The sequence below is a fragment of the Mustela putorius genome, unplaced genomic scaffold, assembly GCF_011764305.1.
Source record: "Mustela putorius furo isolate JIRA1106 unplaced genomic scaffold, ASM1176430v1.1 tig00000127_pilon_pilon_pilon, whole genome shotgun sequence".
In the NCBI taxonomy this organism is placed as follows: Eukaryota; Metazoa; Chordata; class Mammalia; order Carnivora; family Mustelidae; genus Mustela; species Mustela putorius.
The window spans coordinates 7,084,908-7,112,846 of record NW_025421288.1 but is presented as its reverse complement, the minus strand read 5'-3'; the positions used below and the strand labels follow the sequence as shown (position 1 = coordinate 7,112,846).

Sequence of the window (27,939 nt, the reverse complement as noted above, 5' to 3'; positions counted from 1 at the left end):
TCGCTGAGCAGAGGGCCCAATGTGGGACTTGATCCCAGGACCCTGAGATCATGACCTGAGCCGAAGGCAGGGGCTTAACCCACTGAGCCACCCAGGCACCCCTGAAGGCAGGTTCTTAACCGACTAAGCCACCCAGGTGCCTGGACACCGAAACACTTTTTAAGTAGCAGAAATGCAGCCTCAGCGGTGCAGGGAAAAGTGAACCTTGTGGCTGTTTAAGGCCTGAAAGAAAGGTACTATAGGATCCCTAGCGTCCTCAGGACTCAGGATGGACGTGCATATGAAAGTTGCACTCATCTTAGGATACAAAGTATTTTGGTGACCTACTTGCTGAGAATGTGTTGCTTCAATTAGAAGAGGCCCCAGCACTAACAAGGTGAGATAATGGACCTAAATCTGAGCACCCGGGGAAAACACAAGCACTCAGGTTCGGGTAGGGAGACTGGCTTAGCAGCTCGTGTTCAGGAAACAACAGTAACAAGCATGACAGCCAGAAACACCGGTAGTGGAAACTGTGATATGAACCACCAGCATCATGCATTTGCCAGAAAAGCCAGGTCCTATTGGGCTGTGTTAATAAAAGCACGGTATCTGGAAGGAAGGAGATTATAGAGTCCAGACCATTGTTGGCCCCCTGTGGTCATTTGTGGTCACCGGTGTTAACCTAAGGTAGCCAGTGGGAGGACAGCTGCAGAGGCAGAACCACAGGAGCTGGGATGATTTAGCTGAGAAATAAAAGCACTTCCTAACAAATGTAGATACTCAAAACTGGCTTGGGATACCTTTTGCCAAGTAGTGAGTTTCTTATCCCTGGAAGTGTTTAAGCAAAAGCTTGACTCACTGGATCTGGGTGCCTAGGGAGGCTTTCTACACCAGGCAGAGAGAGGGGTCGTCCTTCCCGCTTCCTCCCACTGGATGATCCCGGGTTTTCCTCCATCACCTGCTCACCATTTCCCCGCCTACCTGGCTCTGATTCTGACCTGGGGCAGCTGCAGAAGGGGGCGAAGAGGAGCCTCTGGATTCCCGACTAGCTAGTGGCCCTGGCCAGGGAGCAGGTGGATCCACTGACCGGCACACCCAGGGCTAGTGTGCAGACTGCTGGCAGGCAGGGAGTCAGAACTGGCGAGCCGCGAAATGACCCCGCGTCCCACCTTCTCGGGACAACACTGGCAACTCCAGCTCCACCGAGACGAGCAATGATCCGGGCGCACAGCCTGCAGCGCCAGCCTTCCTCCGAGTGTCTCTTTCTTCCCCGGGCCTCAGTCTGACGCCCACAGCCCTTCGCAGAAAGCCGACTCCCAAACCCCGGCGGAGGTGTGGGCCGAGGCTAAAACCCCGCCCCCAGGGGTCCCTGATCTTTGCCCTCGCGCTGGGCTCCGCGCCTCCCCAAGAGGCCACCAGCCCGCGGACGGCTCTGCCTTTTGTGTGTTTCGCTCCGAGGTGCCAGAGACCACCCCCCGCCCCCCAGCCGTCCGGCGCGTCCCCCCGGCCCCTCCTCTCGGAGTCCCCCAGCCCCCCCTGCTCGGCTCCGCGTGCCAGCTCGGGGCTCGCTGGTTCGCTCCCTGCGGCGCCAGGAGGAGGGGCGAGGGCCGGCAGCCCCCTCCCCCGCGCGCGGCGCCGGAGCCCAGCCGAGCCGGGGGGACCCGCCGCCGCCGGTCATGTGGGCCGGACTGCTCCTCCGGGCCGCCTGCGTCGCGCTTCTCCTGCTGGGGGCCCCGGCTCGCAGCTACACCGGGAGGAAGCCGCCCGGGCATTTCGCCGCCGAGAGGTAAGCGCCTCTCGCCCCTCCCCTGTCCCGCCGCAGGGGCGCTCCCCCCCGTGGGGCAGAGGGGCTCCGGGGAGCCGCTGGCAGCCGCGGGTCTGAGCGCCCCTCCAGGGTGCTGTCCGCGCGCGCGAGCGCAGCCCAGGGGGTCCGGACAAAGAGACAGCAGCCTGTGCTCTGGGCGGGAGCCAGTCCTGCGCCCCTGGCGGGGGCTGCCCTACCAGGACCGGTGGTGGGGGGGGATGGAGAACCAGGCGCTGGGTGAGCCCCTGAGTGTGCCCTGGGGCGCGGACCCCTGGCGAGGGCAGCCCGGGACGTGCCACCGGGTCTCCGGAGCGGCTGGCCGTCGCTGGGGCTGGGGGCTTCCCCCCAAGTCCAGGCTGCACGCACGCCGTGGACCTTGGAACCGCCGGGTTCTCCAATGGGTTACGTTTCGGTTTCTGCCTGTGTGCGCGCGCGGGCGGGGGTGGCGTGTTTGCCCCTTTGCTCTCTCAATTGATGCCACCCTCCCCTCTAGTCTCCTCCCGGCGGAGGTAGGGCCGCCGCGGGCCGAGCGCGCGTGTGTGCGTGATGCTCCGAGCGAGGGAACACGGTGTCAGCGGACGGCCTGGCCCGCGGCCACGACCTCAGGGGGCGCGCAGGGGGGCGGCCCCGCTCGCACGTGTGTTCTGCCGCCACCGCCAGTTCCTGCCCGGATGGGCCCGGCTCCGTGGCGCTCCGGAGCCTTCCCGCCACCTGTCTCCCCATCACCGCCCGTCCGAAGAGGCTCCTTGGGGCCGAGCTGAGGGGGCGACAACACCGGCCTCCGGGGCATCCTTCCGTCTGCCGCTACGAGGGCACCCCAGTCCCTTTCAGGGCCCCGTCCGAGGAGCAGGAGCTACCGGCTCCTCTTTCCCAGGCTGCTGCCCTGATCGCTCTGGCCAGGGCCGCCAGTGCCAGCTTGGCCAGCACCTCCCACCCCCCAGGGCCCCGCTTCTTTGCTTCTGCTATGATGACTTCAGAGAAGGACACGTCTCTTTGAGGCTCCGAGCACAGTTTGTGCTGCCTTGTGCCCGCAGTTCTCCCTCCCAGCTGCTCTCCCTGCGTGCAGTGAGTCTGTCTTTGCCGCCCTGTCACCCCCGTGCCTGCTGCCGCGCCTGGACCTGGGGGGTACCCTGTAGACCACCTGACCGGCAGAACATTCCGAGCAGGGGGAGAGCACAGTCCGGGAGGGTTTTCTTGTCCCTCTCCCGTGGTGCAAGGATTCGCAGTTAAAACCGGGCTGGACTCCATCACTCTGCCCAGCCCATCACAGGATGAGTTCCAGTCACCCTCCCTGACCCCTCTGGGGCGGTGCACCTGCTGCTCCCTCTGCCCAAAGCACGCTCTCCCTGCCTCCACTCTCACACCTTACCCCTACTCCTCTGGCTCGACTCCACCTAGATCCTGGCCTTCCAGGAAACCTCCCCTTCTCTGAACTCCAAAACCTGTCCCTGTATGGCACTGGTTACACTATTTTGTTATCACCCGGGTCTTTGCCCAGCGTCCCTTGAAGGTGGGAAAGTGGCCCGTTCCTGACCGTCCTGCCATACCTCATCCAGTGCTGGGCACACTGTCTCCCTTTTACTGGCACCCCCGGCCCCACTATGAGATTTTACCTGGGGAATGACATTTCTGGCTCCCCTGGGACTGCTCTCTTCCTTCGTCCCTTCTGCTGGCTTCCTTTCTCAACCTTTCCCTCAACAGCTGTTTAGTGAGCACCTAACACATGCCAGGCATTGCTCTGGACACAGGGGAACACAAAAGATGGACCCAGGTCCTCAGAGAATGAGAGGGGAGACAGACAATGAACAAATCAACAAATTGATAAGTAATTTAATGTCCCAGGAAGCAAGTGTTAAGAAGAATAAAGCAAGTTAAGGGTGGATGAGATGGATCTCTTTGAAGGTGCAGGAGCAGAGAGAGACTGGGTAAAGGCGTACACTTATGGGTACACTTCTGAGGAAAAACCTTCCTGAATGAGGGAACTGCAAGTGCAAAGGCCCTGTGGCAGCCATGCCTAGGGCCCTTCCTCCATTTCCATCTCTCCCCCTCAGTGCTGAGGCCCCTCTGAAGTTTCCCCCCACCCCCCACTCCCCCAGCCACTCTGCTCTATGTCCATGTGGCAGGTCTCAAGAACTGTTTGTTGACTGACTTACTGACTGGCCAGGAGGCTTTCACTGCATGGCAGACCAATCCCTGGCTCAGAGCAGAAATGTGGAAAATGCTCTTTCCTCTCTCCTAGACGCCGGCTGGGCCCCCACGTCTGCCTCTCAGGCTTCGGGAGTGGCTGCTGCCCTGGCTGGGCCCCCTCCATGGGCAGTGGGCATTGCACCCTGCGTAAGTGCCTGTCCCCATGCCCCAGATACCCTCCCCAGCAGGGCACTCGCTCCCTGGGCTGGCCTAAGTAGGTCCCACTCCCTCACCTGCGTTTCTCCTCTCAGCGCTCTGCTCCTTTGGCTGCGGGAGTGGCATCTGCGTCGCTCCCAATGTCTGCTCCTGCCAGGATGGAGAGCAAGGAGCCACCTGCCCAGGTAACTGGGGGTGGGCCACGGCTATTGGGAAGAATTCTTCTGGTGCTGAGACTATGTGCCCGGCTCAGGGCTTTTGTCTTACTGAGAATATCGTCTTCCAGCAACCACCTTAGGGAGGCCTTCTCATCCCCATTTTACAGATGGGGAAACCGAGGCACAGAAGTTAGTGGCTTGCCCAGAGTTACCTGGCTAGTGAGTGGCCGAGCTGGATTTAAGCTTCAGCCTCTTGGCCTCCAGAGCCACCTTCCCAGCAGTTTATGAGCTGCCAGTACTGAGGCATGCTATGTGCTCATGGAGGGTGGTGCCTGTTCTAGAAGCCCACGGACCTTGTGGAGAGTACGGCTGTGACCTGTCCTGTAACCACGGCGGCTGTCAGGAGGTGGCCCGAGTGTGCCCTGTGGGCTTCTCCATGACGGAGACGGCTGTCGGCATCAGGTGTACGGGTGAGAGACTTGGGGGCCAGGTGGGTGGGAGTTCTGTCTCTTCTGTCCATCTGTCTGTCCTGCCAGGGCAGTCTCCAGAGAGATGCAGGCCAGGCTGAGTGAGACCAAGCTCTGGCTGGGGGTATGGGGCAGGGAGGCAGGCAAAACCAAGAAAAGGGTCCCTTCTGCTATGAGCCCCTCTTATGGGCCTACGGGCTAGGGACTGTGGTGACACGTGGTGGCTCGGTCCTGGCTGCTGTTGGTCCCTGCTTCTGAACAGGAGGAGGGGAGACAAGTCAGGATAACCATGGTCCCATGTAATGGGGCCATAACTGGCCAAGTGCCCAGAGCTGGGTCCACAGAGGGGCAGATAACCAGCACGGGAGGTGAGTTGACCCTGGAAGGTTCCCTTGGGCTCGTGATGTTTGAAAGATGAGGAAAGGCAGCCTCAATAACTACTCTGTAAAAGTGCTGTTTGTTGGTGAGTCTAAAATGTTCTAACAGGCAAAGTCTGTCACCTTCCTCAGAGGCGGCCGCTGGGACCCATTTCTTGCGGGTCTTTCCAGAGAGCTGAAAGGAAGCCACTCCCCTGCCTTTTTTTTTTTTTTTTTTTTTTGGAGTTTTGACTTTGTAAAAATAATGTTTCTTTCCTAAATATGAAAGTAAAAAATAACCTATTTTGGAACATTTGGAAAGTGAAAGAAGGTAGAAGCTACAAACAAGCATGTCCCCAAAAAGTCCCTACCCAGGGGTATTTGTTACTAAAATGAAGTTGTTTCTTCTGCCCTGTTCCCTGGAGGTGTATGTGTTTGTAAGTGTGTGTACCTGTGTGTGTATGTATGTTAGTCGTGCATATCTGTGTGCCCTGTAAATGGGGCTCATGCCTTATACAGACTTTTCGTTCTTTTTCTCACTTTTTATTTTTCTTTTTAAATTTTTATTCATTTATTTTTTGAAGATTATTTATTTATTTATTTAACAGAGATAGAGAGAGATCACAAGTAGGCAGAGAGGCAGGCAGAGAGAGAGAGAGGGGGAAGCAGGCTCCCAGCTGAGCAGAGAGCCCGATGCGGGGCCCGATCCCAGGACCCCAGGATCATGACCCGAGCCAAGGGCAGAGGCTTTAACCCGCTGAACCACCCAGGTACCCCATTTTTATTTTTTTTAAATATTTTATTTATTCATTTGACAGAGAGAGACACAGCGAGAGAGGGAACACAAGCAGGGGGAGGGAGAGGGAGAAGCAGTCTTCCTGCTGAGCAGGGAGCCTGATATGGGGCTCGATCCCAAGACCCTGGGATCATGACGTGAGCCCAAGGCAGACACTTAACGACTGAACCATCCAGCTGCCCCTTTTTCTCACTTTTTATTGGGGTTGGGGAATAGTCCTCACAACAGAGGTTTTAGGGGCCGCGTCTGTGACTGCTGTGGCTCACCGTCCCTCACGGACGTCGTCGGCAGCTTCACTACTACCAGCTACGCCGCAGTAAAGAGGCTTCTCTTTATTGTTCCCAGAAGGAGAGCCACTGGATCAAGGGTCTTGCTGAGGATTTTGGTGCTTGGGACTCATTGCAACATCCTCTTGAGGAAGGCTGAAGCAATTTCCCCCCCCCCAGTACCCCTGCCGAATGTTTCCTGGGGAGCTCTTTCTGCACACACTTCTTGTTGCTGAAGCAAACGGAACTTGGAAAAGCCGTTGTTCTAATGTCAAAGCTAGGCCCCGGGCAGGGGGGATCTGGCCACCGCCACCAGGGGTCCCAGTGGGATGGGGTTAGTCAGGGTGGGCTTCCTAGAGGCGCTGGGTGTGGTCCCGAGGGGCCAGCTCTGGGGAGAGCAGGTAGGGAGAAAGGTGTCCAGCAGGCTTAGGGCCAAGGGTTGGGAGACCCGGAGGCAGACTGCAGTGGGCGGCACAGATCTTAAAGGTCCTTGAGAGGTTATCATGGTTCTTAGAGAAGGTAGGACACGAAGCCAGGGTGGGGAGTTCTGTCCCCTAGTGCCCCTCACCCCATAGGCCTGAACTTCCGAAAAGGACTGCTTGGATCCAGTCACCCCGCCCTGGGCAGCAGCTTCAGGACCTTCTGGGCTCTCTGCAGCCCTGCCTCCACCCATTGGTCTGGCCTCCCGCTGCTCCTGCAGGAACCTGAGCTCCTGCTAGTGCCAGCGCAACTGCGGGCTCTCTCCGCTCATGGCTCCCCTCCTCCTGATGCCTCCTGGTCCTCTGCCCACCTGTCCTCCAGGCGTTCCCCGGTGGGGCGTGTATCACCCGGGCGGGTGCCAACCTCGTGGGCTTGTGGCTCTTGATGTTATCAGACCCTAACCAGCTGGAGAGTCTGTGCCACATCTCGGCCACATTTGTGTCCTCAGTGGCCTCCCTCTGGATCTGCTGCATACAGGTGGTGCTCAGTAAGGATTTAGTGGAACTGAATCAGCCTTCCTGCTCACTCCGCTCTGCCCTCTGAGCGTTGCCCTGCAGTGGGGCCGTTGGAAACGACTCTGTCTCAGCCATCCTCTGGTCTGAGCGGGTCACAGAGAAGGATCCTGGCCCTCAGCCTCTGCTCTCTGGTGGTTCCCTCTTGGCTGATGACTTTCCTGGGGGTGGCTGGTCTTTCTTCCTTGGGGAGGAAGAAAGGGGGTGGTGGTGCTTTCCACCTGCTGAGTAGGTAGGCTGTCTGAGGGGAAAGCATCCTCATGGGGTCCATTTTTCCCTCACACCCGACCACCATGCAGAGTGGTCCATGCAAGGATGTCTTCTCTCTTCTCAGACATCGATGAATGCCTAAGTGCCTCTTGCGAGGGCCAGTGCGTGAACACGGAAGGCGGGTTTGTGTGTGAGTGCGGGCCGGGCATGCAGCTGGCTGCCGACCGCCACAGCTGCCAAGGTGAGCGGCCTGGGGACAGGTAATGGCGATGCCGTTGCCCCTGTGGCGGGGCTCTGAGTCAAAGGCGTGGTGGCCCTGCCCAGCCCAGCCAGCATGGGCGCTCCACACCTTACCACATTTCCTGGTCCCCCAAGGGAGATCCTGTTAGTCATTCCTGCTTTAGTGATGGGGAAACTGAGGCTCACCCAAGGCCATCCCGGCAGGAAGCGCTGGACTCGGCTTGAATCCTGGCATGTCCAGCTCTGAGCTGGCTCTGCAGGGTAGAGGCACAGGGCTGGAGAGGCCGAGGGGAGGGCGGGGGGCAGGACCGAGGAGGCCCCCGAGGTGAGGGAGGGCCGTGGGAGAGGCACGCCTGCTGCAGTCCTGCACCCACCGCCCTCATTAGCTCCCTCGCCCCAGTGCTGTCCCAGCTGCCCCATCTGGTGGGGAGGGGCAGGAGGAGGTAAGGGTGGGGCAGGATGAGGGAGAGCTTCTAACATAATCATCCCTTCTTTGAAGATGCTCCTTACTTGTGGAAGGAAGCCTTTTCTCTTAAACCAGGCAGATAAAACAAAGGTCCCCCCTGAAAGTGTGGTATTATTTTCTATCATTTGCAATAGTCATAAACTGTAAAACAGGTTTTAAAAGTTGCTACTTCTAGACCCTCTTCACCACTCCTGGGCCCTGCTCTCCCTCGGGAATAACCCTGATGTCTTAGTCTGCTCGGGCTGCTGGAACAAAACCCCACGGACTGGGCCATTTACACAACAGAATTTATTCTGTTTATTCTCTGGGAAGCCCGAGTTCAAGGAGCCAGCCTGTTCGCTTTTGGGTGAGGGACCTTCCTGGCTTGCAGACGGTCTCTGTGCTGTGTTCTCACAGGGACAGAGAGCTGATAAGCACACTGCTCCCATCATGAAGGAGCCCCTTCAAGACCTCAGCTAAACCCAATCACTGCCCGAAGACCCCACCTCCAAATCCCATCACACCAGGGATTAGAACTTGAACATGTGCTTCTGGGGGAACACAGCTCCCCCTAGCACCTGGCTATTGCTCTGATGCATGCCCTCCCCGCCTGTCCCCACAACATGTACACATACCCACACACACCCACACACCCATACACACTCACAGAGGTAGGCTGAGTGGCAAACAGGTGCAGAGCTGGATTCTGGCCTCATGCTAAACACCTTATGTGCATTTTCTCATTTCTTTCTCAGACTGATGCTGTGAGGCTGGTACTGTTTATTTCCATTTTCCTGATAGAAACACTGAGGCTTAAAGAAATTGAGTAATTTGCCCAAGACCATGTTAGACCTGGGATTTGCGCCTCTGGTTGGCTGTTTTCTCAGCGATCTGTCTGGAAGATCTCTCCAGATCAGTGTGAATGGGCCCGCGTTGCTCCTTTTAAGTGCTGCCTGGGGCTCTGCCTTGTGACTCTCCCACAGTGGACTAACTCTTCTCTTATTGATGGACACATACATTATTTCCAGTGTTTCACAATTTCAAACAGTGGCATGGGGAAGCTTTGACAGAGGAGGCGCTATAGAAACTGAGTTTTGAGGTATTCCTAGGAGTTTTCCCCCAGACACGATGGACAGGGATCCCAGGCAAACAAAAGAACGTGGGCAAAGAGGGAGGCCCACAAGAACATGGTGCATTTGGAAGGTGCCAGAACAAAGGTGAGGGACAGGGAAGGAAGTGGGCAAGGCCACCCACGGCTTGTGAGCTGTGATGTGGCATCGGTGCCCATCGGAGCAGAGAGTGGCCCGGGTGTTTGGTCAGAATATCCTGGACGCTTTGTAGCAGAAGGCTTGGGAGGAGCACAGGGAGACGCACCAGGCTGTCGCTCTTCTCAAACCAGAGACAAAGGTGGCCCAGGCTGGGGTAGGACAGTGAGGATGGAGAGAAGAGGGCTGGCCCAGGGAGGATTTTGTTGATAGGCTGAATGTGGGTAGTGAGAAAGAGGGTGAGGAGGGTCTCCCACGGCCCTGAATGGGGGAGGGGATGGCAAGAAGAGAGGAAGGGGGGAGCACCCCCAGTTCTGACACTCCATGGGGTAATGAGCGGCAGCCTTGCCCTGGTCCCTTGCAGACACTGACGAATGCCTCGGGACCCCCTGTCAGCAGAGATGCAAAAACAGCATAGGCAGCTACAGGTGTTCCTGCAGACCTGGCTTCCATCTCCATGGCAACCGGCACTCCTGTGTAGGTAAGGTGGGGGGGGCCTGTTGTCTTCATACTTAGGCTGCCCATCAGGAGGTTGGGCAGAGCGAGCCCAGGGACTGGGAAAGGCCAGGGGTCCGGACCTCCTGGCCGCCTGGAGCCTGGAAGCCCTTGAGCCTTGGGTCAGCCAGAGCCTGCCCTTCCCTGGGTTTGGCGTGGCTCCTCATGGAAGACCCTGTCTTGGACTTTTCCTGGCCACATGCCACTTTCATCCTGTTACGTTTCTCTTCCACCCCTCTCCCAGATACATCCCAAGGATTCCTCTCTGCTCACCCATTTTCTTGGCTGCCTTTGCTCCCCTTGGTAAATAAAGCATGTTATGTCTTGGTTCCTCTGGTGTAGAAGGAGACCCCTGTTTTCTTAGCCCATTAGCAGAAATTTCCAGAAAGGGATTGATTGGCATGTTTGGCTTAAGCTTGGCTCATGGGTTGAAGGTGGGGGCCCTTGGGCCTGACAACAGACCTTGTTCTGGCGGACTTTGGTGTTTGTCCCGAAGACTACCTTGAGCTGGGCAGTGATGTTTGAGACTCTTTTTCAGGGGGCCACACCATCCCCTACCACACTTGGGAGGCTGGAAGTTTTGAAGATGAGATTCCCGGGGGAACCATCCCCACCAGCCAGTATCCCCACCAGCCAGGGCATAACCATTGCTGCCTAGGGGGGCAGGGGGTGGGGGTAGGGCGGAAATGAGTCATCAGTGGGTCCATTAAATGCCAAGGAGATGTATGAACTTTCCAAGGGGACTAGCAGCAGATTTCAGCCCCACTCCTAGACGTCTGAGTCACGTCCCAGATCCTGAGGCAGGGATAGAGCCCATAAGAACATGGCAAGGAGACTGCCCCTGCCTTCTGGGCTCAGGGATGCAGGAACAAGGGGTCGTCGCCCCAAGAAGGCAGCTGTTGGCAGCGAGGCTCTCCTACAGATGTAAACGAGTGTCGGAGGCCGCTGGAGAGGCGAGTCTGTCACCACTCCTGCCATAACACCGTGGGCAGCTTCCTGTGCACATGCCGACCTGGCTTCAGGCTCCGAGCTGACCGTGTGTCCTGTGAAGGTGAGCCACCAGCCCCGCAGTCCCGGACCCAGGCCCCGCCCCCATGCCAGGCCCCGCCCCCGTCATACCAGGCCCCGCCCCACCCCAGGCCCCGCCCCCACCCTCAGGGCTTCGGCCCTTCTTCCTTTTCCACCCATTCATTTCCAGTTCATCTTGTTATTTCCAACTCCTCACGTGCTTTCTCATCCATTCGTCCTCCCTTGCCATCTTACTGTTTCCCTAACCCTTTTGTTTTCTTGCAAATGGTAACGGGGAAAGACAAATGCTAGAGGAACCCGCGACAGGAGTCCCCGGAACCTGAGCTCCCAGGACACTTTGGACAAGGTGGCGTCAGCTCACGCTGCCATGCTTCAGCAGTGTGCCTATAAACACGCGTATAAGGTCATCTGAATAGGGAGCACACTCATTTCTAGTGCACCGCGAGCTTTCCCCAGGCTGTGCCTCCAACCGGAGCCTCAGCATCCCCTCCGGGGAAGCCACATCTGGGAGGGGGAGCCGGGGAACCAGTCCCAACTTGTCACTTGGGCCTGCTCCTGTGGTGCTTTTCCATCCACCTGTGTGATCGTCACCGCAGCCCCTGTGGTCTTGGGTTGAACTGGTGGTGTTAGATCACCAGTTATGCTGATGAAGAAACTGGATATCCGGAGATATCCAGTGACTGTTGGTGGAGGAGCTGCCTTCAAGCCTCATACCTACCCCCCCCCCCAATCCATCCGCCTCCTGCTTCCCGATGCCTCCCTCAGGAGACCCTTTGCTTGCGTTTCAGCCTTCCCGAAAGCCGTGCTCGCCCCATCGGCCATCCTGCAGCCTCTGCAGCCGCCGCCCAAGATGCTCCTGCTGCTCCCAGAGGCCGGCCGGCCTGCTCTCTCCCCCGGACACAGTCCTCCTTCCGGGGCCCCAGGGCCCCCAGCTGGGGTCAGGACCACCAGTCTGCCTTCTCCCACCCCTGTACTACCCACATCCTTGCCGTCTGTCCCAACTCGGCTGGTGGCTACCCCCATGCCTCGTGCCTCCCTCTTGGGGACCCTTGGACCTCCCTTACAACCACAGGAGGGGTCCCCGTCCTTGCCCAGGGGCCCAGCAGCCACACAGGTGGCGCCAGGGTCCTCTGCCTGCTGGCACCTGGGAGCCACGTATGACTCAGGGAGCCGCTGGACAGAGCCTGGGTGTTCCCAGTGCTGGTGCCAGGTAGGTGGGAGGGATCCTGGGGGCTGCCTGGGTCTGGTGTCCGGGGCCTTGGGATGGCTGGAACTCCTGCTTCTGCTTCCAGAATGGGGAGGTGACCTGTGAAAAGGTGACATGTGAAGCTGCTTGTTCCCACCCGGTTCCCTCCAAAGATGGGGGATGCTGCCCGTCGTGTACAGGTGGGAGCTGGTCTGGGGAAGGCTGTGAGTTCCCCACATGGTCCTACTCCTTCCCTTCCCCAGTCCGTCTGCAGCTGAAAGGCTGTTCTCCAACTTCGGGGAACAGTAGAATCACTAGAAGGGTAATTACTGGGTCTCATCCCCCAGAGCTTCTTATTCATCAGGCGTGGGTTGGGTCTGGGAATCTGCGTTTCTAACAAGATCCCGGCTGATGCTGGTGTTGCTGGTCCAGGAGCCACACTTTGAGAACCACGGGTCTATGCTGTGGTATCCCTCGGGGAGAACTTTTCATCTTCTGGGGATCCTTTCTGAGCTTCATCCTTTCTTACATTCAGTGAGTTCCCCCAACTCTACCCAGCGGCCCCCTCCCCTGCCCCAACTCCCCTCCTGTAGCCAGAGGAGTAATCTTTTGCAAGTTCTGTCCACTTTCCAGTTTACTTCCATAATCTGCTTACAGTTTTTCATTCACTTCCCCTTGCTGTTAGGATACAGACCCTAAATCTTCACAGGTCCTTCCACAGAGCTTCTCACAACTCACTCTGCATGCGGATCCCCAGGATCTTCTGAAAACCCAGCTTCTCATTCCGTAGATCTGGGGAGGGGCCTGAACTCTGGCCATAAGATGCTGGGGCTGCGGCCTGGGGATCAGCAGTGAAGACATCTTCTGAAGGGTTAGAATGAGAAACAGACTTAGTGGCTTCTTTTTTTTTATTTATTTAAAAAAAATTTTTTTTTTTTTAAAGATTTTATTTATTTATTTGACAGAGACAGAGATCACAAGCAGGCAGAGAGCCAGGCAGAGAGAGAAGGGGAAGCAGGCTCCCTTCCTGGGCTCGATCCCAGGACACTGAGATCATGACCCCAGCTGAAGGCAGTGGCTTAATCCACTGAGCCACCCAGGTGCCCCCAGACTTAGTGGCTTCTTAATGATAATCGTGACCTTTTGCCATGTTCCTACTGTATACTGAGCTCTGAATGTGAACGGCTGGGCACCTTCCATGTGAGGCTGTGGGTCCATCCAAAGCCCCCGCAGGGCATGTGGTGGTATTCCCATTTTACAGTAAAGACAACCGAATCCATGAAGGTTAAGTGACATATCCAAGGTCACTCAGGTTAACTGAATGGACAGACCAGGTTTTTGAACCCGGGGCTGCCTGGCTGCCTTTCCTGCCGTATGGGAATAAAATGCCATGTTCTCAGTACAGTTCGGGGTTTATAGACCTAGATGGAACCCTCCTGGGCCATCTTCTGTGGGTGTCTTCTGCTTACTTCTCCAGGGGTCCTAGGACCACACAGTCCTGGGTACCTAGATCTGCCGCTCCTCGGGCATCCTGGCCGGTAAGAGAAGGTTCCAGGGACATTACGCCTGGAAAAGTAATGAGACCTCAAGCTTCCTCTGCTTTGAAGAGGTCTGATGCCTCCACTCCTGTTTGTCTTTCAAAAAGGCTGTTTTCACAGTGGCGTCATCCGAGCCGAAGGGGACGTGTTTTCCCCTCCCGACGAGAACTGCACTGTCTGTGTCTGCCTGGTGAGCATCCCAGGAGCCCCAAAGCCTTGTGGCTGTTTTCCTAACCTTTGGGGGTTTTAGAGGAAGAGGGAAAGCTCCGATGTTGAAGGTGAGCTTGTCAAAAGGAGGAAGAGTTCCCTCCCAGGTTGTGGATCTTGGTCGGAACCTGTCAAATTTAAAGGCGTGGGGGTCTGTGGAGTCCAGGAGCTTTCTGCTGAGCAGCGAAGAGCCAGCAGGCAAACAGGGTCCATCTGTCGAGGAAGCGGAGGGGATGGAACTCCCTTGGAAACTTCCCACCAGGGAGGCTGTTTTTCTCTCCAGGCAAAATATTTGCCAGCCCAATAAAGGCATCCACAGTTGGGAAGCGAAGCTTGAGTCTGGCGTCTTAGACCCCTCGGCCATCCTGACAGCCTAGGTATCCACACTTGGGAGGGAGGAAGCTTATTACCAGTTTGTTAAGAGTATTATTTTGCTGTAGGCCAATTCGCTTCTCAAGGAATAGTTATTAAGCACCTACTGTGTTCCGGACATGGCCAGGTGCTGTCCCATCAATTCCATTAGGAGCCCTCCGGGCCTACCAGGCTTGGGGCTTGGGCCTTTTCTTCTGTTGCCTTAGCTGTGGCTGCTGGTGGCTTGTCCGGGTCAGCTCTCCCGTCCCTGTTCTACTGATGACAAGACCAAGGCATGAGCTGGGATTTGAGCCGAGGTCTGTGTCCACAGCCTGGGCTCTGCCCACCACCCCTCACCGCCACCCTCTGACCTTCACTGCTCAGCTGGCGAGGGCAGTGGCCCCCGTGGAAGGCTGGGGAGGAGGAGTGGGGGGCAGGGCACGGAGACAGCCAGCGCCCCCCCTTTACCGAGCTTGCCCCCTGTGCCACGCACACACAGTGGCCAAGCCCCTCTGTGGATCATGTCATGGCACCAGTCCTCAGCAATCCCTGATGGAGGCGCCATTTCTGGCTCGTCTCGCAGATAGGGAAACTGAGGCTCAGGGAGCTGATGGACGTTGGTTAGCGTCCATCCTTAAGTGTCCAAAGTTACACGACTCGTTAGCGGGGGAGCAAACACAGCTTCTTAGCTCTGGCTGACTCCAGAGGCAGGTTTTCATTTTTTTGGTTTTGTTTTATTTTGCCTTAACTTCAAATTTTGAAATTTAGTTTTAAAGTTAATTCTTTGAATAGCCAAGATTTTACCTGGTTCAAAACTGGGATGCACAGGAAGGTGTTTCTGGTGGCGTAACCACCGCTTGCCGCTTCCCGGCATCCTTGCAAAGCTCCTGTTGCCGTGGGAGGATGTCCTCGGCGTGCGGCGGTAAACGCCAGGACCTGGGTCCCTGCACACTGTCCTTGCTGTCACCATGGTGGCATTCAGAGGTCTTGGATGATTTCCTTTAAGGGGTTTTGGTGTTGGACAGGGGACCCAAGGGGTTGCGTGAAATACGGGACAAACCGAGGGGCTGTAGGGCCTGGTTCTCCTCCTGCCCTCTGCCCCCCACCCAGCACCATCTCTCCCCCACTCAGGCCGGAAATGTGTCCTGCATCTCCCCCGAGTGTCCTCCCGGCCCCTGTCAGAGCCCCCTGAAGTCAGATTGCTGTACTTGTGTTCCAGGTCAGTGAATCTTTGGGCTGGGGGTGGGGTTAGTTTTTTGTGTGTTTTTGGGGGAAGGATGAGTGGAGCAGAGGGCGGTGATTGGTTTTTGCTTTGGAAACTCAAATCAAGGGCAGCATTTTAAAGTATCAGTTTAACTGAGCACCTACTACGTGTGCTGTAGTTTGGACGCTAGATCGGGCTTCCTGCTCAGGCGGCCCCTGCCCCTGGAGGTGCCTTCAAGACCGCCAGGAAGGGGTGTGAGGCCACCCTTGGCATGGCTTTGTCTTGAGACTGGGAAGGCGTCTCCCCTTCCCCACTAATGAGTTGGTCCTTTGTTAAAAATGTGGTTCTCTTTTCCTGGGATGACCTCATCATCCTCACGAATGTTCCCTGACAGCTCTGTGCTGTTGCTTGCCAGCACTTGATCTCATTGCATCCGTGTGGCTCAGCCTTGAGGGAGTACTATTCATAACCCTATTTCATAGATGACAAAACCGAGGCTCACCAAGGTCATCACTGCCCAGAGACCTACAACCAGTTAATAGAAGAAGAGAACTTGAAGTTGAGCCTACCTGATTGCAAAGCTGGTGTTAATTAAAAAAATATTTTTCTTATATTTTAAATATTATTTTTAGCTAAGACATTTTTGAGTAGGTAATATACTGCCTATGAAGTAGTAACCGCCAACAGCTCTTATCACCCCCATTCTACAGATGGGAAGACTGAGGCTTAGTGAAATTAAGGATGTTGCTCCACATCCCTCCCTAGTGAGTTGTGTAGCTGGGATTTGAATCCAGGGCAGACAGACTAAGCGGAGTGGGCCTGGGCCGGCTTGCGGGCTGTTTTATCAGTGCGGGGGTGCCTGGGTGGCTCAGTCCTTAAGTGTCTGCCTTCGACTCGGGTTATGATCCCAGTGTCCTGGGATTGAGCCCCGCATCAGGATCCCTGCTCAGTGGGAAGCCTGCTTTCTCTCTCCCACTCCCCCTGCTCATGTTCCTGTTCTTGCTGTCTTTCTCTCACTGTCAAATAAATAAATCAATCTTAAAAAAAAAAAAAAAGAAGAAGAAGAAGATTTCGGTGATTCCTCCTGGTCTCCAGGGGATGGCTTCGGTCTCGGACCTTGTCTTAGGTATCTGGGGCAGTCTCTTTTCCTTTCCTTTCCTTTCCTTTTCTTTCTTTCTTTTTTAAAAAGATTTTCTTCATTTATTTGACAGAAAGAGCAAAAGCAGGGGGGAACAGCAGGCAGAGGGAGGGGGAGAAACAGGCTCCCCAAGGAGCAGGGAGCCTGAAGCGGGGACTCGATCCCAGGACCCTGGGATCATGACCTGAGCTAAAGCCAGACTAACTGACTGAGCCACCCAGGCGCCCCTGGGACAGTCTCTTTTCATGTCTGCTTTTCTGTTACTCTGTAGTGATTCTGGGAGTCCCCTCCCTTTTTGTTTAAGCGTCTTAGTCTACATGTGGGTCTTAGTTTCATTCCTGCGTCAGTTTCCAAGCAGCCGTGTAGTTTCGGTGAGTGGGGGGTGCTTGGGAGGGAGTGGCTGGCTCCTTGAATGGGGCACACGCTGTGGACGTGTTGGGAGGATGTTAGCTTCCCCAGGGCCCCCGGACCCACCGTTCTGCTTTCTCTTTAGCTGCCCCAGCCCAAAGACCTTGAGCTGCCTCTCCCTTTCTCCCCCGCAGTGAGATGCTATTTCCACGGCCGGTGGTACGCAGACGGGGCTGTGTTCAGTGGGGGTGGTGACGAGTGTACCACCTGTGTCTGCCAGGTAGGTGGGTGCAGGAGACGGCCGGGTGCAGGGCTTCCCGAGCATGCCTCAACCCGGAGAAGAGGAGCTGCCGTGCGGCACAAGGGACACGGAGGAAGCAGAGACATTACGGGGACCTGCGTTCACCAAGGCCTTCCCACCGTCCCCTTGCTGTTCTCCCTTTAGCGGAGCTATTTATAGAGCACCTACTGTGTGTCTGGGACCATGTTGAGTGCTGAGGGCACAGCTAAACACAGGACAGCCCCGGTCCCTTCTTCGGGGGGCCCACAGCCTAGGTGGGCCACGGGCAGGTGGTGGCGAGGGTTCCTGACCAGAGGGGCAGGTTTCTTGGAGGGAGGGGAGCTAAGCCGAGATCTGCAGGGTGAGGGACTTACCAGAAGAGGAGCCAAGGCAGGGGTGCCTGGCAGGGGGCAAGAGCACACACCTGTTGTCAGGGCTTGAAGATGTCCCTTCTGGCAGTGTAGGATGTGGGCAACGAGTCAGGCAGGAGAAGAGACTGCAGACGGGGTGTGTGTGTGTGTGTGTGTGTGTGTGTGTGTGCTTGAGTTGGGGGTCTGAGAAGCAGGGCCCGGGGCGGGATTCTTGTGTAAGGGATTTTCCAAAGATTTGCAGGAGGAGCCAGCCAGGGAAGAGGGACCGGGGGCGGGGGAGGGTGGGGTGGGGAAGGAGCCAGGTGACCGTGGGGTCTCAGGCTGATCCCACGGGGAGCTCTGGAGTGAGTTGCATGACCAAGAAGGGTGTGGCCAGAGGCCAGGGAGCTGCACTTGTCTGTACTCTCTCTGCTTCCAGGGAGGGGAGTGGGGGCGGGGTGAAGGAACCATCCAGGTACCTGGAGGGCCTGTCCCCTGTCAGCCAAGGGCAGTACTTGGGGGAAGGAGTCTTGGGGAGGAGGGGGCCCCAGAGTCTCTGCCTCAGACTCAGTCGTGAGGGGCTTTGCCAGCCTGGAGGAGGGCTCTGGGCTCGGCAGAGCTGCTGATGGGTTCTAGGTGTGGAGCTGTGCGATCCCATTGGTGCACGAGAACTTTCTCTGGCTGCAGAGAGAGGGCAGACCGGAGTGAGAGCTGAAGTGAGGGCATGAGGGACTGGGGTGCAGCCGGGGCCAGCAGGGACCCCCATCCCAGCGGCCAGGACATCCCGGGACGCGGTCCCAGCCTTCCCCGCCAACCTCCTGCGTCCCACCCCCACTCCTACTCCTTCTGCTCCACGAAGATTCTTTGTCACTTTTAGGAGGGTGACAGCAGCCTTCTAGGCTCCTCTTTAGCTTTCGGACGGCCCAGGGCTGGGGAGCTGCCCTCACAGCCTGTGCCCTTGGTTCTCTTCCAGAATGGGGAAGTGGAATGTTCCTTCACACCATGTCCAGAACTGGACTGCCCCCGAGAGGAGTGGTGGCTGGGCCCTGGACAGTGCTGTTTTACCTGCCGGGAACCCACGCCCATGACAGGTGCAACCCCCCGGCTCCGCTTGCTGGCGTTCTGCCCGACACGGGGCCCGGATGCCCTCCAAGAGGCAGGCTGCGTGGCCCCTGAGGAGATCGTGTGTGTGCGCGTGTGCATGTGCATGTGTTTCGGGAAGCGTGTCTATGTGTGAGTGTGCCCATGAGTGTGGGAGTGCCATCTGCGTGTGTTTGCCTCGGAGTGTGTGTGTTTGTGTGAGCGGGCCCGTGTGCGAGTGTGTGCATTTATGGGTTCGGAAGTCGGCATCTGTTTGCGTGAGCCTGTCTGTGTGGAACAGGCACGTGTTTGGAGGGAGCACCCCCAACCCCGGCGCCCAGCTGGGCCGGCAGCTCCAGGCGGCCCCTGGGCCCAGCAGGGGGCGGAATGGACACTCTGGGGGACTGTCTGTGCGGCATGAGTAAGCCCAGCGTCTGTCCTTGGGTGGGGGGCGCCCTGTAGGTTGGGCAGGCATTAGGGACCCTCCTCAGCACTTGTGCCCAACCGCGCTTTCTCCTTCGTTGTCCCCCGGCCAGGCTGCTCTCTCGATGACAACGGGGTTGAGTTTCCGATTGGACAGATCTGGTCTCCGGGTGACCCCTGTGAGTTATGCATCTGCCAGGTGAATGGCAACCTGCACGCCCTCAGCTGCTCCCCCAACCCCCGGCTGTCCCTGCCTCGCCCCGAGCAGAACCCCTCGGCCCTGACCGGGTCCTCCCTGCCGCTCCCGAAGCTGTCCCCCTCCTATGCCGGCACTTCCCATTTGTACAGAATGGGATGTGAGCCGCTGGTCCGGGAGCAGGACTTCCCTGGGGACGGATAACCGAAGGAGTGGGATCGCCTGAGGCTCCATGGTTCGGGTCTTCCCTGTGAAACTGCGGGGTTTCCTTCACGGACCTAAAGCTGTGACCTCAGCTTGGCCGAAGCGGGTCAGGAGACGGGTCTTAGAGTCGATGGGCCCAGAGGCAAACAGCTGCTTACCAAGGAACAGCCTGGTTTCCACTTGCTGTTTAAGCACTCGCTGACTTTCCTTTCTGCTTTAGAAGAGCTTTTAGTCCCTCAGAGCTTAGAGCTTTATCTCTCAAAACCAGGGTCATGCCCCCGGGGGGTGTCTGCTGGACGCACAAACTCTCTGGGCTGCTCAGACCTCTGCACTCAGAATCTGCATTTTAATCCCCTGGGTGACTGGTCTGGCCATTGGCATGTGAGAGGCACAGGCTTCACCGGTCTCCGATGCACGGTTTGTGAAAAACTTGGAAACATTTAATCAGAATTACAGTTGGGAGGAGGGCACATCCGCTCCCTCTCCCCTTTATGACTGACCCAGGGCCCTCATAGTATGAGAAAGCAACACAAAGACTTCATCAACATTCAGAGTCTTAGAGACAAAAAAAAAAAGGAAACCATATGTGGTGCTTTTGTCTTCTGAAATAGACATTTCCGGTGGAATAGTTTTCTATAAAAATAGGATTTTATTGTACTCCATAGGTTTGGGGTGAGCGAGGGTTCCAGGGAAAAGCTGAGAGAAGAATTTGGATGGGCCGGTGTTGAGCTTTGGCTGCCACTAGAGAGGGACAGGAAGCCACGGAGACCAGAGCCCCGCTCTGACCTGCTCTCTCCATACATAAGGAGGCTCTCGTGGAAGGCTCACACCCCCTTTCCCCAGTAGCCGGCCCTCTTTGTGGGGGAACTGCCACCCCCAGTGGCATCATGGTACCCTTTGGGCCAAGCCTCGGCCAGTGTACAACACGGCCCTTTCTTGGGAGTGGGGGTGCTGGGAGGCGGGAGCAGGGCAGGGAGGCGGGGCCGAGGTTACAGGTGGGGTCTGGGTGAAGTTCTTCCTCCTTCAGGCAGACGGTTCGGTGAGCTGTAAGAGGACGGACTGTGTGGACTCTTGCCCTCACCCGATTCGGATCCCAGGACAGTGCTGCCCAGACTGTTCTGCAGGTAATTTCCTGCTGGCGGAGTTGGGGGGGTGGGTTGCAGCACAGCATCTCCAGCTCCCCTCGGCGGGGATCCCTGGTACTGCCCCCTGCTCCACACACATCTGGGCTCACCGTGCACCAGGCTCCTCCATGCAAAGTGTGGGCCCCACAGGCTTCATCCCCATAGCCCCACGGGGCATGTCCCATGGGGCAAGCCCACCATACAGATGAGGAAGCTGGGTTTCAGAGACCTAAATCTGTCTGCCCAAGAACAGCCCTATCTGGGTGCTGGAAGCAGATACAGACATTCTCCGAGCTTCCAGCCTGGGTAGCCTGAGCTGAAGGCAGACACTGAATCGACTGAGCCACCCAGGTGCCCCTGCTTTATTTTTTTATACCAATGTTCCCCTTTTCCATGATTTTAAAAGTAACATTTTATTGAAGTACATGCCGCAAAAATAAAAACAACTAAAAAGGGCCCTTATCACTTTTATCCTCATGGTTTTGTTTTTCTGATCTCTTTCAATGAAGTATCTCTGTCTCTGTAGACCATAGGTTTGTAACATGTACCCGTATCTAACAAATAACATACTGATGTTCTAGAACATTCCCCTGATGTCCTATCACCTGCTTTCATTCTTCCCAGGATGTGATAAATGTCCTCAAGGTGGCAGCATTCAGATCAGACCTCAGCGGGCTTGGGGAAGCTGAGGGGAGAGGTGTGGGGGAATGTTCTGGAAGGTGGGGACTGGGTGAGTGGGTTGCTGGGGGGAGGAACAGAGAGGATGGCTGTAGTGCCTGGGCCAGTCCCTCTGGCCTGATCCCGCCCAAGAAATGCTCCTTTCCTTGGAGGTGGAGACACTCTGACCCCTCTGCTAAACCCAGTGCAAAGAAAACAAAAACAAAAACACCCAATCCAGACCTGTGTTTTGTCCCTTCCCTTAAACCCTGGGGATGACTGCGTGGGGAGGCAGTTGGCCTGACCTTTGTTACTCAGAAGACTCTCAGACCTTCGCCCTTGGCAGGAGCCTGGTCACCAGCCTCCTACCCAGAGGGCACTCACCCCTGCGCTCTCTCCGACAGGCTGTACCTACACAGGCAGAATCTTCTACAACAACCAGACCTTCCCGTCTGTGCTGGACCCGTGTCTGAGCTGCATCTGCCTGGTACGGCCCACCCGGCCCTGACCCCGGTCTATGGAACCTCCCCACAGGCTCACACCAGTTCCAGAACCTTGGACGCCCATCCAGAGCCCCGCACGGGGAAGGTCATTCTAGGTCACGGTGAAAGTTGACTCCCTCTAGCCCTACCCAGCGTCACTCTTTACCCAGGGCCAGAGAAATCTTTTTAAGCTTACCCCATAAAAGTCCTCTGCTAAGGGGCATCTTGGGGGCCCCTTATAGTGTAATGTGGGAGTGTTCCCTGAGGGCTCGGGGGAGGGGCCCAAGCCCAGGGCTGAGACACCATCTTTAATAGATTCCCATTATGGTGCTCTTGCCGTGGGCCGGTCTGGCTCTCGGCTGTTTCCCTGCATGAGCTCAGTTAATCTTGGGGAGAATCCTATGAGGTAGGAGCCACCATGTCCTCCATCTGTGGGTCAGAAAAATGAGGCACAGAGAGACAAAGTCATCCTTCCCTCAAGATCCTACGGCCAGTCCTGCTAGTCAGCTGAAGTGCCAGGAGTCAAATCCTGCTGTTCTGAGTCTCTGCTCTGGGAGGCGCACTTGGCCTCTAAGCCAGACTGACTCTCAGTCTGAAAAAGCCTGTGGGACTATTTGTGTGATTCCGATTGGGAAAATGGCTGGGGGTGGGGCGGGGGACAGGTCTTGCTGCTTGTGCTGCAGGAAACGTTTGATGCAGGGGGAGCCCCTTTGCTGGCAGTGGGTGAGGACGCAGCGTGGAAAGGGACAGGGTCCGCGGGATCAGAGGACCTCAGGGCGAACATCTCGGCCTCTGAGTGGCCCTGTTCGTTCATGGGCTTTGTGGAGCTCCAGGCTTCTAGGTCCTTCTCTCTCCTTGGCTTTTGGTGCTCACCCTTCCTGGGTAATTCGTGGGTTTGTTCAGCTGGGGCCTGGTGACAGATGAGCTGCCTTGTGGGACTTGCCCTCTGTCAGGAAGACAGACTCTTGAGTGAATGAACCTGTCCCCGCACCATGGGGGCTCCGAAGGGTGCTTGGTGGCTCTGTGGCTCTCCTCCCAGAGGGTCCTGGCGGTGGCCCAGAACAAAGGGCCTCGTGTGTTTTCTGTGTTGCGCAGCTGGGCTCTGTGGCCTGCTCCCCCGTGGACTGCCCCATCACCTGCACCTACCCTTTCCACCCCGATGGGGAGTGCTGCCCCGTGTGCAGAGGTGAGTGGGGGAGTCACCGCCCCACGCCCAAGGCGCCTGGGAGGCCTCGGCTCTCACGGCCTGGTCTCCTCTGCCCCTGCAGATTGCAACTACGAGGGAAGGAAGGTGGTGAATGGCCAGGTGTTCACCTTGGACGATGAGCCCTGTACCCAGTGCACATGCCAGGTGAGCTGGGCCTGGGGACTGCTGCTTGCCTTTTGTCCCTTTGCAAAACACTGAGTCCCCTTAGCGCACAGAAGCCCATCTTTCTCTCGCTTCCCAACTTTAAATAACAGCCAGAATACCTTTGGATTCGATGATACCCTCCCTCTTTGTGGGTTCTTTAAAGCCTCCGTTCCAAGATATTTCTGTGGGTGGAAGAGGGCACTCTTCTGTGGGGGCACTGTTCTGGGAGGGGTGATGATCTGGGCTTCCTCATGTGTGTCCTTGTGCTTCCCCAGCTGGGAGAGGTGAGCTGTGAGAGGGTCCCCTGCCCACGGGCCTGCTCTGACCCCTCTGGGCCCCCCGGAGACTGCTGTTCCTCCTGCCCAGGTAAGCGGACCTCTGGGTCCTGAAGCTTCTCTACTGTCTTCCTGTACTTTGCTCTTCTTCCCAGAAACCTAGAACTTGTAAAGGGCTGGATGTGCAAAACCAAGGCTCAGAGAGGGAATGTATTTTGCCCAAGGTCACACAGCCAGCATGTGGTGAGGACACATGGTTGGGCCCTGTGGTTAGCAGGTGGAGTACTGGGTGGTGGGGCATTGGGAGCCCTGTGGGGCCTCCTGGGGCAGGACAGCATGTCACCAGAGAGGTGTCCTCACCTGATGGGGTCCTCGAGAAACAGGAAACTCATCATGATGTAGCTGGTTCCCCTTATTCCCACAAGCTCTGCACTGTGTGTCTTGAATTGAATTTTTCTGATTTAACATGTCCGTAGAGTACCTTAAATGTGGCTATTTTATGCTTTTTTATTCTTTTTAAAGATTTTATTTATTTATCACAGAAATCACAAGCAGGCAGAGAGGCAGGCGGGAGTTGGGGGGGAGGCAGGCTCCCTGCCGAGCAGAGAGCCCAAGGCGCGGCTCGATCCCAGGACCCTGGGATCATGACCTGAGCCGAAGGCAGAGGCCTTAACCCACTGAGCCACCCAGGTGCCCCTTTATGCTTCTTTTTAAAAAAAGATTTTATTTATTTATTTGAGAGAGAGAGCACAAGCCGGGGGTGGTAGAGGGGGAAGCAGGCTCCCTGCTGAGCCGGGAGCTTGATGTGGGACTCGATCCCAGGACCTTGGGATCATAACCTGAGCTGAAAGCAGACACTTAACCATCTGAGCTACCCAGGAACACCCTGCTTTATGTTTTTTAAATTTCCAGAAAGACAGTGAATTTTTCTACTGTTTTGTGGCCTGGATTTCCTTTTGGATAAAATACCTGTTTAACTCCTTTGGCCGTTTGAAGAGGATCCTCTCTATTTAGGGTCACTTTTGGGGTCCGTGGCTGGAGAATCGCAGCCCTCAGGACTGGTGGGGGCTGGAAGCCTCCTGAGCCCCTCCCGCCCTGTTGTTGAGAACCCTTGATTTGTAGATTTTGTTTCCTGAAACTGCCACACGCTTCTCAGCAAGCTGATGGTTATTCCCCCTGCTGTCCGGAGGCTAAGCATTCGCGAAGAAGCCAGGCCGCGTCCAGAGCACGTGACCTGTGTTCCTCCTTTATTTGCTCCCAGGAATGTGGCTGCTGTGGTTTTATCTCCATTTTACAGATGGGCAAACGGAGGCCCAGAGAAGTTAGGTTTCTGTCTTAAGACTGCTCTCTAGTTGGTGGCGCTGGGCTCAAGCCCAGGTCTCCCTGATTCCTTCCCCAGTGCTCTGCTGCCTCCGGATGGGGAAACAGAGGCACAGGGAGGGGAGGTGCAGCGCTGGGCCCCTTCTCCTGGAACACACTGCTTCGGCTGTGTTTGCCTCGCACCTCTTCTTAACAAGAGCTCTGTATACGGAGAAACCACTTTTTGCGGCGGTAGAATGTGAATGGTTTCCTTTCGGTAATTAACAAAAGCCACAGTTTTCGTGAGCTATAAATCATGTACTGTTCCATTCACACACTCCGTGTATAAGCCAGGGCCTTCAGGCATGTTCAGAGTTGGGGACCGTCCTCCAGGTGATTTTTAAAACATAATCATTCCTGGTTTTCTAGGCTTGACCGCATCTGTCTCCTCCTGATGGCACCTTTCTCCAACTTCTTGTGCTTCTTCCCCACCGGCTTCTCTTTGCCCATCCTCTTCCTTTGCTATTTCTCCTCCCGCATATCAAGCCATTATGATGTTCCCGGCTCCAGGCTGAGATTTAAAAAAAATTTTTTTTCAACAGACTTGATTTTTTTAGAGCAGCTTAAGGCTCCCCGCACAAGTGAGCAAAGGTGGGAGAGCCTCTCCTACTCTCAGCAGCTTGCACGCAATGGAACGTTTATTACGATCAGTGAGCCTCCTGCCCTGACACATGGTAGTCAGCCGAAGTCCCGGTTAACTGCGGGATGTGGGCTGGGATTTCCCACGCACCATTCACTGAGTCCTTAGAGTGGCCCTGTAAGTCATTAGGATGCCCATTCTATAGATGGGAACACGGAAGCCCAGTGGAGTTATGTGCCTCCTACAAGGTCACACAGCCAACGCCTGGTAGAGTGAGTTGGGTGGATTGCCTCCCTCTGCTCCTGGTTCCCTCTTGGTCTCGCCCTGGAGGCAGGGGCCACTGGTCCTCAGCAGCCATGAAAGGTCTCTGTCCCCGCTGTGGCTGTCTGGAGGAACCCCAGGGCATCTTGTTTCCTCCACCTCTCCCTAGATGCCCCAGAGAGGAAGTCCGCGGAGGTTGGCAAAGCAGCTCGGAGTCCCCGTGGAGATGCCGAGGCCCCGGTGAACTGTAGCTCCTGTCCAGGCCCCCCGGTGGTGTTGCCTCAGAAGCCAGTGCCCCATGTCCTCCAGCTCCTCAGAAGAACAAACCTGTCTTACGTGCAGACTTTACCCACGAGCCCCTCAGGAGCCCGGGCCTTGCCCTCAACCCCTTTGGGGCCTGAGGGTACATTCCCAGGGGAGCCTGTGGCCTCCCAGCCCTCACCAGGGCCTTCGATCCCTCCAGGAGCCTCCACTCTACCTCCAGCCTCTCCCGGGGCTCCTGGGCCTCCTCCTGTGACTCTAGAACCATCCGCCTCCACCTCTGGGGTCCAGACAGGGGCCAGAAGGTCTTCTTCACCGGCCGTTCTCCTGACTGAAGCTTCAGCCCATTCCACGGTGGCCCCCAGCCCCTCGGAGAACCCGGCCACCCTCCTCAGGCCTCGCAGACCCTCTTCCATTGCCTCCAGACTCTCTGCGGTCCTCACAGCCACAGCCAGCTCCAGCCCCCAGTGGCCCGCTGCAGGGACCTCACGGGAGGAGGAGTCCACCGGGTAAGCAGGCCTCTAGGTCGGGGCCCTGCCTGGGAGATGCTGGACAGAGAAAAGGGCCAGTGGCCTTGGGTGCTGGCAGGGAGGCCCTGGGGCGAATGAGGCCACTGACCCCGGATGCTCACTTCTGACCTCCGGCTCCTGGAGGAATGGAAAGTCCCCAGGACCCCATGTAACCTCATCCCCAAGAAGCATTTGGAACGTCCCGTGAGAACAGCAATCGGTACTCTCCACGGTCAGTATCCTCCTTGGACAGCACTGCCGGCCTGTCTTTTGAGGACGGTCAGGGCTACTGAGCTCCCCGCTTTGGAAGAGAGGAGTCAGCAGAGACTCCTGAATTCCCCTGGGACTGGGCCACCAGCTGTCCCGTGTCCCTCCCTGAGGTTTCCTGATTAAAGCCTGTCTCAGTCCCCCACATGGCCCTGCTCACTCACTTCTCGCCTTTGGAAAGGTGTGGAAACGTCACTCCAAGCCCACGGGTGCTAAACCAGCACCCCACCTCCACCCTCCAGCTCGGGAGAAAAACCAGCACCCAACTGGGGTGGTGTGGGTGGTGTCTTGTGGAAGCACCTGCTGCCTTTGACGATGGGGGGCTCCTCCAGTGAAAAGGTAAAGGATGGAGGAGGAAGCTCTGCGGGTTCGGTTCCCTGAGGAGGAGCCCCTCGGAGGTGGACCGGGAGTGCGCGGTTCCCCAGGGTACCCTCAGCAGGGGCACCGGCAGGCAGGCGGGAGGCGGTGAGGGCAGCAGTGAGGGAGAAGTCCTAAGCCTCAGCCAGCCCCCTCTGAGGCTAGGGTGGCCCTTCAGAGTTGTCCCGAGTTGGCGCCAGGAGCCAGGGCTCTATGCCCCCGGGGTTGACGAGTAATTCGAACTGGGCTGCTCCAGGCAAGGGGCGTGACCTTGGCAGGGCTCCCTTTAGCCCAGGCCGTTCCTAAGAGGGCTGATGGCCGAGAGCTCTTAGCCAACAGCCTTCCCAGCAGCTGGGGGAATGAATCTCCAGTCTTGACGGGGCGTCTGGGCAGCGGGACCGAGTCACACGCCAGATGGAGAGAGGACAGCGCTGTCGGTAGTGGGGGTGGGGTGCGGATGGAGGGCACGGAGCTCTGCCGTCCCGAGATCCCTTTATTCTGCAAGCCCCAGGGCACAGACCCTACCCACATTTGCGGGGTATCTCACCCCCCTCCCCCACAGGTCTTCTCTGCCCGGCTGTTCAGCGCACGTGCCAGGGCGGAGCCTCTGTGGGGGCCCTGGCTGCAAGGCCATCTGGGGGCACCTACCCAGACCCCAGTGTGACAGTGAGGTCCTCATCCCCGCGCGGTGGCAGGAATAATGAATTTCTAGTTCGGAGCATGGAAACCCGAGGCTTGAGAGAGACCTTCTTGTCCAGTAAGACCCGAGGCATGGGGTGCGGAGTGAAGTCGGGGACACTCTGGTCAGCTGTGACCTGCCCAGGGACCTTAGGTCCGGCTCCTTCCTCTGGATAATGTCACACAGAGCGGTGACCAAGGCATGGGCTAATGGCTCCATACCTCTCCGTGGCTTGTCCTCGCACCCCGGGACCACCGGCCCACGTCGCGATGCCCCCGATCTGATTTCAGGGTGAGTGTACAGCACGCTGGCTGTCTCCACACTGCCTCTTCTCCAACAATCCAGCTGTCAAGGTGGTAATGGCTGAGAGCGTCAGTTTTCTCATCACTAGTCTATAACGTGCGCAGTTTGGGTTTTAATACCG

The 27,939-nt window shown here is 56.9% G+C and overlaps 1 protein-coding gene across 3 annotated transcripts; it reads left to right on the top strand.

Moving 5' to 3' along the window:
* Positions 1–120: 120 nt before the first annotated feature.
* VWCE (von Willebrand factor C and EGF domains) lies at positions 121–26,624 on the top strand. Of its 3 annotated transcripts, XM_045063183.1 has the most exons (20): positions 121–1,768; positions 4,026–4,120; positions 4,225–4,314; positions 4,629–4,757; positions 7,499–7,615; positions 9,689–9,805; positions 10,742–10,870; positions 11,637–12,058; positions 12,141–12,234; positions 13,680–13,762; positions 15,262–15,349; positions 17,015–17,100; positions 18,424–18,541; positions 19,067–19,152; positions 20,381–20,477; positions 21,539–21,621; positions 22,712–22,802; positions 22,885–22,967; positions 23,243–23,333; positions 25,612–26,624. In XM_045063183.1, the coding sequence occupies exons 1-20, from the start codon at positions 1,659–1,661 to the stop codon at positions 26,214–26,216; spliced, it is 2,814 nt and encodes a 937-aa protein (XP_044919118.1). In that variant the 5' UTR covers positions 121–1,658; the 3' UTR covers positions 26,217–26,624. The 3 variants fall into 3 exon arrangements, with proteins under 3 accessions (XP_044919118.1, XP_012900074.1, XP_012900075.1); XM_013044620.2 differs by lacking the exons at positions 121–1,768; positions 4,026–4,120; positions 4,225–4,314; positions 4,629–4,757 and adding an exon at positions 10,064–10,122; XM_013044621.2 differs by lacking the exons at positions 121–1,768; positions 4,026–4,120; positions 4,225–4,314; positions 4,629–4,757 and having other exon boundaries at positions 9,689–9,801.
* The last annotated feature ends 1,315 nt before the right edge of the window (positions 26,625–27,939 follow it).

Bases quoted from the DNA above. Each gene is read 5' to 3' on its own strand.
- VWCE (XM_045063183.1), top strand. From the start codon at position 1,659: ATGTGGGCCGGACTGCTCCTCCGGGCCGCCTGCGTCGCGCTTCTCCTG. The intron at 10,871-11,636 runs GTGAGCCACCAG...CTTGCGTTTCAG, and splicing joins TGACCGTGTGTCCTGTGAAG to CCTTCCCGAAAGCCGTGCTC. The intron at 12,059-12,140 runs GTAGGTGGGAGG...TTCTGCTTCCAG, and splicing joins GTTCCCAGTGCTGGTGCCAG to AATGGGGAGGTGACCTGTGA.